This window comes from Trichosurus vulpecula, chromosome 1 (assembly GCF_011100635.1).
Source record: "Trichosurus vulpecula isolate mTriVul1 chromosome 1, mTriVul1.pri, whole genome shotgun sequence".
In the NCBI taxonomy this organism is placed as follows: domain Eukaryota; kingdom Metazoa; phylum Chordata; class Mammalia; order Diprotodontia; family Phalangeridae; genus Trichosurus; species Trichosurus vulpecula.
In genome coordinates this window covers 64,003,936-64,015,390 of record NC_050573.1, presented here as the reverse complement: position 1 = coordinate 64,015,390, position 11,455 = coordinate 64,003,936, and the positions used below count along the sequence as shown (strand labels likewise).

At 37.8% G+C, this 11,455-nt stretch overlaps 1 protein-coding gene across 1 annotated transcript; it reads left to right on the top strand.

Moving 5' to 3' along the window:
• The first annotated feature begins 7,140 nt into the window (after positions 1–7,140).
• On the top strand, positions 7,141–8,082 carry LOC118834257 (olfactory receptor 1361-like). Its single transcript, XM_036741723.1, has one exon. The coding sequence runs from the start codon at positions 7,141–7,143 to the stop codon at positions 8,080–8,082; it is 942 nt and encodes a 313-aa protein (XP_036597618.1).
• The last annotated feature ends 3,373 nt before the right edge of the window (positions 8,083–11,455 follow it).

Here is an 11,455-nt window from a genome sequence, read left to right as displayed (position 1 = left end):
TTCTGTGCTGCAAGATCTAAAATCCCTTTCCTGGGAGAGAACTAGAAACACAAGAACCAGAAACACAAGGAGATCTCAATGTTGCTGAGGGAACAGTGGGGTGAAAATAAATTGTAAAACTTAGGTCAACTTTTTCCCCAAAGGAAACAGAGTCTGTGGTGGGGAGGACAGACAATTATCCAGTGTTTATCTTTAACAAGGGGCTCAGGGAATTGGAGCCCTGGGTCCAGGGACTCCCTATAAAGTACTTACAATGATTTCCATGCATCATTCCTAGGGAACAGAATAGACTCCTGCTCTCACACCCATCACCTCAGGCAAAGCCTCAAGCCCTCTTGCTCCTAGAAAAACCCACAGCTTGAGCTAGTTACTGATTTGAAACGTGTCAGTTGGTGCCCTGGGAAGGCAACAACTTGGTACTTCAGCACCAAAAGAGAAGATCCAATTCAACTAAGTGCAGAGGCAGAGGGCACTTTCTGTTCGTTTGAAGGTCAGTCTCACACAAAATAATGCTGTGAATGTGTCTCAAAGAATCTCAGAAATTTATTGCTAAAAGGGATTTGAGAACATAGAATGTCAGAATTGGAAGGGCTGTTGGAACATCAGGTTGCAAAGACAGAAACAACTTAAATTAGGAATAGGGCTAGGGGAGAGTTTAGAATATAAAATGTTCAAGCTCAAAAGGAACTTAGGACACAGAATGTCAGAGCTACATAGGACTGAAAATAGATTGCTGGTTAGGCTCCCTGTCTAAAGTCTCTCCTCATTCTAGCTCACCCTCCACTCAGCTGTCAAAATATCTTCCTAAGGTACAGGTCTGACCACATTATTCCTCTATTCAAATGGATCTCAATTGGCTTGGAGATCAAATATAAAATCTTCTACTTGGCTTTTAAAACGCTTCATAATTTGAACCTTTTCTACCTTTCCCAGCTTCTTACATCTTACACCGCTGCAGGTACTCTGAAACCTAGTGACACTGACCTTGTTTTTCCTCACATCAAACTCTCTATCTCCGGAACAGAAGCATTTTCACTGGTTCTTCCCCATGACTGGAACTCCCTCCAATGTCCTATCCACCTCCCACCTTCCCAGCTCCCTGCAAGACTCAGCTAAAGTCCTTTCTTCTAAAAGCCTTTTTCAGTCCTCTTTAATCTTAGTGCCTTTCCACAGAGACTGCCCCAGATTTGTCCTGTATGAACTTGGTTTGCATATTGTTGTTTGCATGTCAACTCACCCATTAGAGGGCAAGGTCCCTGGGAGCAGAGATTGTTCTCTGCCTTCTTATCTCCAGGGCTCAGCACAGTGCCTGGCACATAGTAATAAATGTTCACTGACTGACTGACTGATTGACAAGTTCCTTTGGACATAAAATGTTCAAACTGGGAGGAGCTTTAGAGTGTAGGAGGTATAATAGCAGATTCCAAGGTAACTCTCACACACAGTTCATAGAATATTAATGTTGGAAGGAACTTTAAAACTCAGAAAAGAAAATATTGCACATAGTAGGACAAGAAACCTTTTTAGAAACCAAATTTAGAAGTGGGAGGGACCTCAGAATCAATCTATCAGTCCATGTTTATTAAGAAGTTATTATGTGATGGACAATGTACAAATTGCTGGGGATCCAATATAAAGTGCAGTAGTCCCTGCCCTCAAGGAACTTTCACTCTAACTCTGGAGATAGTATGTACATATGTAAGCATTTATAGAATAAAACAAAATAAGTGAAAAGTGGTTTGGGGGAGGACAGAGACAACCAACTGAGCTGGCTGCTCAATGTATCAGGACAGGTTTCACATGAAAAGTCATCAGGCTAACTTTGAAAAGAAACTGGTAATTCCACCAGGCAGAGGTGAGAAAGCAGAATATTCAAGGCACAGAGCACAGCCAGTGCAAAGCCACAGTGGAGGGACATGGAGACTCATGTAGATCAGGAAGAACAGAGGGGCTAGTGAGTAAGTCCATGGAGTATGTTTTCCTATCACAATTACCTTTCTGTAAGATGGTGCTATTTTCTAAAATGCAGAATTCAACCTACTCCTCTCTCCATCCACAAAAGAGGAAAGAACACTATCTAGGAAGGAAAGAGAGAATGCTTTATTGTCATGAATATGAATGTCTGTCTGGGGATCTAGCCATATGGATTCTAGACCTGGTTTGCTTGCCCACAGGTAAGAGCCCACAGCTTGGGCTACTTACCTATTTGAAACTTATCTGTCAGGAGGGGCTAGGAAAGGCAACAGCTCAATCCCTCAAGACCAAAGAGAAGATACAGCCCAAACACCCAAGTAAGTGCACAGAGAGAGGTTCTTTTCTGTTCAGTTGAAGGTCAATGTCACACAAAGCAATGTTGTGAGTGTGCCTCAAAGAATCTCAGAAACTTATTGCTAAAAGGGATTTGAAAGTGTGGAATGTCAGAACCGGATGGGCTGTTGGAACATAGAACATAGGATTTCAAAGACAGGATTTAAAATACGAATAGGGCTAGAGAAGACCTTAGAATATAAAATGTTCAGGCTCAGAAGGAACATAGAACATAGAATGTCAGAGCTGCATAGAGCTAAAAATAGCCTGCTAGTTGGTCCCTATGCTTTAACTTAGTTGTGTCATTTGTAAAATGAGTCAGTGTGTTCAAAGACTAGATTATTTCAAAGATCAGGTGATTCAGAAGTAGGAGGGTCTTTGAAGCAAAAAATATCAGAGACAGAAGGTCCCTGACAATAGAGAATGTAAAATCCAGAAGAGGTTTTTCACAGAGATGTCCAGCCCTCAAAGCAAGAGGAATATGGCCCACATCTCTCATAAGTGCTATCAGAGCCAGATTAAAATGTAATTGGGAAATATTTAACAAAATAAATAAAAACATAATAAAACATAAATAACATTACATTGTGAAAGTAAGTCATTATGTAGCATACAGGAATCTTTATGTATAAATTAGTGGATCCATTTCATTTTGAGTGTGACATCACAGATTTAGAATAGAGGTAATTAATGCTGAAAGAGCCTTTAGAACATAGAAAAACTGAATGCTACAGCTGAAAAGGACTTGAGATGAGAAAATATAGAATGTTAAAGCTGGAGCATCAGAGCTGGATGGGGCCTTATACAATAGACTATCAGGCATGAAGAGGACTTAACGAACAACTTGTGAAAACTCACCTACCAGGAGCAAAAGCTGATCCAGGTCGCAGAATCTATTAGTGGAAGACCTGGGGCTAGAACCTAGGTCTCTTGAGTCCCATTGTAATATTCTTTGTCCTACACAATGATGACTCTGTTTCTCAAATCTTAGAAGTTAGAGAGGAATCCAATTTCCAGACAGGGATACAGAAATTGTCACTTTCAGAATCTCCTGTCTTACCTCACTCCCCAAAACATCCTTATTCAGCAACATAATTAACTTCCATGTGTCTATTGTCTTGGAAACAATGAGGGACTTTCCCCTCCCCAACTCAAAGTACCAGGTTACGGTTGGCACGGTCTAATGAACAAAGTACTGGGCTTGGAGCTGGAAAGACTTGGGGTCAATTCCTGTGAAATGCCACAGGCTTAGCTCATCTATATTTTAGGAAAGCATTTCAAATTCTCTCATGCAATTATTGTGGACAGCAAGGATAGATGTGGGCTAGATATTAGTGCTAGATGTTAGAAATACTCCTTCAGATGTGGTGGGTTCCCTGTCTCTGAAGGTCGTTCAGTGGTGGTGAAATCTCCATTCATGAGGATGTAATAGAGCGGATTTCTATTCGAGTGTGGGTGAACTGCATAGTTGAGACTATGATACTATTTTAACCAAGACATGAGGGAATTCAGGAAAACTAGAAGGGAGAGATAATGATGTAGAGAATGGCATGTGGGACAACCAGTGAAAACGCCCAGAATCATAGGATGAAGTATTTTGTATAAGGAACAGCAAAGAGGTCAAAGTGATTGCATCACAAAATGGAGAGCATAGGGAAATAAAGTGTAAGAAGACTGGAAAGGTAGGAAGGGACCAGATTATAAAGAGCTTTGAAAATCAAATAAAGGATTTTTGTATTTGATCCTGAAAATAATAGGAAGTCACTGGAGTTCTTTTAATACAGAGGTGATATTAATACAGAGGCACTTTAGGAAGATCAGTTGAACAGCTGAGTGGAGAATGAACTGGAGTTAAGGGGAGACTTGTGGCAGGAAGACCAACCAGCAGCCTATTGCCATAATCCAGGTTTAAGGTGAGGAGGCCCTGAACCAGGAGGAGATCAGTGTCATAGGGGAGAAGGAGGTATACAAGAAAGACATAACAAAGTTAAAATTGATAGGCCTTAGCAAAAATATTTATATGAACTCAAGTGGGGTGAGAGAGAGTGAGAAATGGTGACTGTGGGGATGACGGTGCCTTCAACAGTAATAAAGCAGTTTAGAGGAAAAGGTGGTTTAGTCAGAGGGAAGAATGTAATAAGTTCAGTATTGGACATATTGAGTTTAAGATATCTGGTCTCAGACACTTACTAGCTGTGTGACCCTGGGCAAGTCACTTAATCCTGTTTGCCCCCAGTTTATTTATCTGTAAAATGAGTTGGAGAAGGAAATAACAAATCACCCCAGTATCTCTGCCAAGAAAACCCCAAATGGAGTCTGGAAGAGTCAGACACAACTGAAAAAACGAAACAAAAAGGGGACATCCAGTTCAAGATGTCCAGGTGGCAGTTGTAGATGGGAGACTAGAGATCAAGAGAAAGGTTAGGGCTGGATAAGAGGATCTGAGAATCATTCGTACAGCAATAATAATAGAATCCGCTTTGTTCCTCCCACCTCTTTCCTAGATTTCCTCCCATAAGTATATTGTCTAAATATCTAGTGCTACTTGACTATCCATCTCTTTAGGTGTTTTGTCCTTTTGTATAAAATGTACCTTAACAAAGTCATTTTAACCATGGGTCTCTCCCCACCAAGTCTCAGTGAAACAATTTAAAATGTGCATCCTATTACAAGGATTCATCTTGCTACTCACCTACACTCTGTGCATTCTTATAGACCTCTGAGGCCATGGTCTTGGCTTGACTGTGGGCTTTTAGGTTATTATCCCCTGTGAGTTATTGGTTCTCTACTACTTTTATTCTTCCTGGTCTATATTTCCTATTAGCCCATAGAGTAACAAGAAAATGCAAAGCAATAAAAACAGTATCTAGAAGATCTTTATAGAAAAGCAGAAAATCACGTCTCAGCTATAATATTCATGTGTGTATGCTTGTGCATATGAATTCAAGTGTTCTGCTTTCTCACTGCAGATGTTCTCTATGCATATGTGCCTAAACCACTTAATAATGTCCCACGCCATTAACATTCTCTTAAGATTGAAATACCTCAACTCAGTTTTTAGTCTCAAATACAATATCCATTGCCCAGATCCCAGGATCCCAAAGCTCCCACAATGATAGCGTTGTGTATATGCCAAAGCACCCCTCATTAGGATGATGGCACACTATTTGATACTTCTATCTTTCAGCAGCTCTGGTCATCTCCAAGGCAAAAATTCTGCTTTCAAAGGAAAGAAGCACATGAGTAACTATTGCTATTACACTCATAATCCTAGATTACATGGGTCTCTTTAATACAGAAACAGTTGAGTATAGATGAAACTTCGTGCTCTCTGGCATGCTTGTCAATTTTAGAAATCTGTTTAAAATAGTATCACGTTAACAGGTGTTGCACAAAGGACATGAAGGAGTCTGTCTTTCTGTGCTTCATGCCAATGGCTGGTATTGTCTCCAGATCCAAATCTTCCCATCCAATACAAAGGATTACAGTGTGACAGGGCTCTATGGACAAAGTGCTATCAAGAAACCAAGTAAACGACCCCAACTCATAAGAATAAAATTTTGGGGTCAAAATGATAGATGTGACTGAACCTTAAACTCCTCTAGTTGCTACAGTACTTTAAGGATCTATCATCTCATGTATATAATGCTCCCTCATCTAATGTAGATTATAACCCTCTATAGCTTCATTGGAGTGGTGCTGACTGAAAAACAATATCCTGTGTGCAATCTGGTAAGGACACTCTCTCAACTCAATTTGATTGGTCTTCAAACATTAGACATAGTATATGTCCAATTTTCCAACCCACCTTTCCAGACAAAACCCTGGATTTTGACAAACAAAAATAACCAAAATCAACCAATTACAAACCTAGGCTGATGGCTCATGCATTGTGCTCATCAAGAATCTAAGGTAATCTTTTTATGAGTAGGTCTGAACATGATGTTTCTGTGGTCAGTGAGCTCCATTACCTCCCTATTTTTTCCAGTGACTTTTCTCTAGTTTAAAATTCATTCTGTTCACCTCTTGACCTACACACAAAGCAATCCGATGTGATACAGCATAGAACCAGTTGTCAGGATGCCTGGTTCTAATTCTTCTACTACTACTTCCTAGCTGTATGATTCCTGGGCCCTAATTTTCTTATCTATAAAATTAAGGGAAAATTATTAAGGAGGTACTTCATAGAGCAAGACAAAATAGGAACAAACTTCCAGGATCAATAGTCTCCACTTTGTTTTCAGGTATTTGCCACCACAAAGGATGTTGTTATGATTTTTTGGTATCTACTAGACTTTTATTGTTGCCTTCCCCTTCCTTAGGACATATGCCCAGTACCAAGATCTCTGACATAAAGGACATGAACAGTTTAGTCAAATACCTTGAACAATTCCAAATTCAAAATGAATATAAGGACATAATCATGCCTATCATCCCACAGAATCTCCAGCACTAAGGATTCTTATCTTTTATCATTTTGCCCATTTTCAGAGTAGAAGTGAAAACTAAGAATTATTTCATTCACATTTCTATTACTATCAGGGATTTGGAGCATGATTTCATGTGGTTATTTACAATTTGCCCTTCTGAGAAAATGTTTATTTATCCTTTTTCCACTCAATTGTCATTGTAGGGCATGTTTTCTTGCTTCCCTATATATTTTCTATCATAGTCTATTAGCTTTAATATTTTGTTCACTGCAAATATTTTTCCTCTATCCTATATGTCTTATAACATTTTCTTCACTGATTTTAATGGAAAAAAAATCTAAAATCAAGTTTGGATGGGTTCTTTTAAATTTTTATTTCATTTTTTCCACATGTTTTTAGACCCATGGAAGGGGAAAATCATTCAAGAGTTTCTGAATTCATACTCCTGGGCCTTTCAGAACAGCCAGTGCAGGGAAGGATCATTTTCCTAGTATTCCTGATTATGTATCTGATCACAGGACTGGGGAATTTGCTCATCATTCTGGCCATCAGGACAGACTCACGTCAGCACACCCCCATGTACTTCTTCCTTACCAACTTGTCCCTGGTCGACATATGCTTGACCTCCACCACAATCCCCAAGATGTTGGTTAATTATATATCTGGGACCAAAGCAATTCTTTACATCAGCTGCCTAACACAAGTATTCTTCTTCGGTTGGTTTGGGAGCTTAGATAGTGTCCTTCTCACTGCCATGGCCTATGACCGCTATGTGGCTATCTGTGCCCCACTACATTATTCCATGATCTTGACCCCAAAGGTCTGTGTCCTTCTGGTAGCAGTGTGCTGGTTTTGGGCTTGTGCTAATGCCCTGACACATGCTAGTCTGCTAACCCGACTCTCGTTCTGTGGCCACACTGAAATCCCTCATTTCTTCTGTGACCTCAATGTGGTGATAACATTGGCCTGCTCAGATACCTTCATCAATGACTTGCTGATCTACATAATGGGAGGACTGACAGGTATAATTCCGTTCATTGGCATTCTAATCTCCTACATTAACATTTTTGTGGCTGTGCTGAGGATCCCATCAGCTCAAGGGAAATGGAAAGTTTTCTCCACCTGTGGCTCCCACCTCACTGTGGTCTGTTTCTTCTATGGGACAATCATTGGAGTGTACTTAAACCCAACATCTGCACACACAGCACAAAAAGACAGAGCAGCAGCCGTGATGTACACTGTGGTCACCCCCATGCTGAACCCTTTCATCTATAGCCTAAGGAACAAGGACATGAAAGGAGCCCTGAGGATGCTCTTCAGCAGAAAGTCAGGCTTCTCTTTGTGACTATGAGTCATCCTCCTGGGCTTTCTCACACTGCAGTTTTACTGCTGTGATGTAAGGTTTTCAATGAATCTTCTCCAGTGTAAGATTCAAACTGTTCACCCCTAACCTACCCAAGAAACACTGCAATGTGATGGATAGAGCAAGGAACCTGCTATCAGAATGCATGGTTATAGTTCTTCTACCATTTCCTGGCTCTGTTACTCTGAGTTAACCTGATCTTCAATTTCCTTATTTATAAAATAAAGGAACAATAATAATAAAATAAAAATAAAGGAACTCAGGTGGTACTTTATGTTGTTCAGTTGTTTCAGTCATGCCTGCCCCTTTGTGACCACATTTGGGCATTTCTTGGGAAGTAGAAGGGGAAAGAGTTAAGAGAAAGGAAGAGCAATGACAATAGAGAAGGCACATTAAGGCAGGCAACATCCAGATACAAAATAGACTTTTGAGAAAAGATAAGGCAAAAAAGAGATAGAGAGAAGGATAAACAGAAGAAAATAGGATGGGCAGAAATGCACAGTTAGTAAGCATAACTGAATGTGAATTGGATGAATTCACCCATAAAACAGAAGCAGAAAGCAGAATAAATTGGAAACCAGAATCCAACAATATGTTGTTTACAAGAAATATACTTGAAACAGAGAGCCACACATAGAGTTAAATCAGGGCCTGGAGCAAAACCTATTGTGCTTCCACAGAAGTATAAAAGGTAGGGGTAGCAATCATAATCTCTGAAAAAGAAAAACAAATAATAGATCTAATTGAAAGAGATAGACAAGGAAACATCTTGCTAAAAGGCATGATAGACAATGAAGTAATATCAACATTCAACTTATATGCACCAAATGGCATAGCATCCAAATTCTTAAAGAAAAGTTAAATGAGTTACAGGAGGAAACAGACAGTAAAACTATATTAGTGGAGGTTCTTAATTTTTTCCCCTTTCAGGACTAGATAAATCTAACCATAAAATAAAAAAGAAAGAAGTTAAGGAGATGAATAAAATTTTAGAAAAGTTAGATATGATAGACCTCTGGAGAAAACCGAATAGGAATAGGAAAAAGTATACCTTTTCTCAGCTGTCCATGGACCCACAAAAATTGACCACGTAATAAACAAATGAAGAAAAGCAGCAATATTAAATGCACCATTTTCAAATCCTAATGCAATAAAAATTACATTCAACAAAGGGCCATGGAAGGATAGAATAAAAATTTATTGGAAACTAAATAATCTAATCCTAAAGACTGAATGGATCAAAGAACAAATCATAGAAACAATCAATAATTTTATTAAAGATAATGACAACAATTAAACATTATGGCAAATTTTGGGGATGCAGCCAAAGCAGTACTTAGGGGAAATTTTATATCTCCAAATGCTTACACCAATAAAAGACAGAAAAAGCAGATCAATTATTTGAATATGCAACTAAAAAATGCAAAGAGAACAAATTAAAAATCCCCAATTAAATGCCAAAAGGCAAATCCTGAAAATCAAAGGAGAAAGGAATAAAAGTAAAAAAAAAAAATTGAATAAATAAATAAAATTAAGAGGTTTTATTTTTAAAGAAAAACAATAAAATAGATAAACCATTGGTTAATTAGATTATTTTAAAAAGATAAAAACAAATCACCAGTGTCAAAAATGAAAAGTGTGAATATACTGTAAATTAAGATGAAATTAAAGCAATTATTAGGAGTCATTTTGCCCAATTATATGCCAATATAATGAATATATGCCAATATAATGCCAATGGATGAATATTTACAAAAATATAAATTCCCCAGATTAACAGAAGAACACTTAATAGGATACTTAAATAGCATTCTACTTAAATTATTAACAGAAGAATTTGCTACAAATCCAGGTTTATTGTTTCATTGATTATCTAGCTCTAGACTTAAGAAAGTAGTGGGGAAAATGTTGATAATACAGATTAACTTAAAAGTGTGTTGTGTGCACATTTTCTCCCCCAGAGATCCTCTTATTAAACATTCATTACTATACCTTTACATTGCATGAGTTTGAATTTCATAGCATTAATTTCATACATGGTCTCAAGAAGCACTCATATTTTCTGGTCAAACTAAAGAATAAAAATTTCAAATAGCATGACTGTATTATCCAAAACCACAAAATTGCAAAATTCAGAAAGGGAGTCAGAGCAAATCAAAATTCCTAAGCACCTAGTTAAGGAATTTTTTTTATTTTTATGTATTTAATTTATGGAATAAAACAAGCAATGGATATAACATAGTAGAGTAGGGGAGAAATGATTACACATGAAATTGAAGTCTATTATATTAAAAATTTGCTGTTCTTTTTGAAGATATAAAAAATTATCTTGTAAATTTCTTTTTTGATCTTTTTTCTTCCCTCCCCTGCCCTGCTAGCATTTGACACAAATTTGTGAAATCATTCTGTACATACTTCTATTTATCCATTCTTTCTTTGGATGCAGATAGCATCTTCCTTCATATGCCCTTTGTAGAAAATTTGGGTATGTATAATAGTCAAAATGACTTAGTCATTCATAGTTGTTCTTAAAACAATATTGCTGTTACTGTATACAATATTCTCTTGGTTCTGCTCATTTCACTCTCCATTATTTCGTTCAAGTCTATCCATGTTTGTTCTAAAATCATATAACTCATCATTTCTTGTAGCACAGTAGTATTCCATCACAATCATGTATCACAACTTGTTTAACCATTCCCCAATTGATGGGCATTCCTGTAATTTCTAGTTCTTTACCACTGTGAATAGAACCACTATAAATATTTTAGAATGCTTTTCTTTTTCCCTAATCATCTTTGGAAATAGACCTAACTATGGTATTGCTGTGTCAAAAGGTATAGGCACTTTAGTAACTCTTTGGGCATAATTCCAGATTTCTCTTCAAAATGGTTAGATGAATTCACATGTATTTTATCTTAAAGGATCCACCAGAGATTGCTGAAAAAGGAAGCCATGTGGTAAGATCTGGGCTTAAGGATTATCACTTCAGCATCAATATGTAGGATAGATGGGAGAGGGAAGAAATTTTAATCAAGGAGACCAAAATTTTAGTGGTTTTTGTAATAGCCCAAGTATGTTATGATTGGCCTTTTCTAAGGTGGTGGCTTCATATAGCATGTTGTAGACAAAGAAGCAAATGATGGAAGTAACCCCAGAAGAGGGTAAAGGACTTGCCACTTGATCCACAATTTCCTATTTTTATATAGCAGGGGGACCCCATTTAAAGTAACTGTAGACCGAATAAAATGCCTGGGAGGATACCTGCCAAGAGAAACCTAGAAATACATGGACATAATTATAAAACACTTTTTATGCAAATAAAGTCAGATTAAAATAATTGGAGTATTACTCA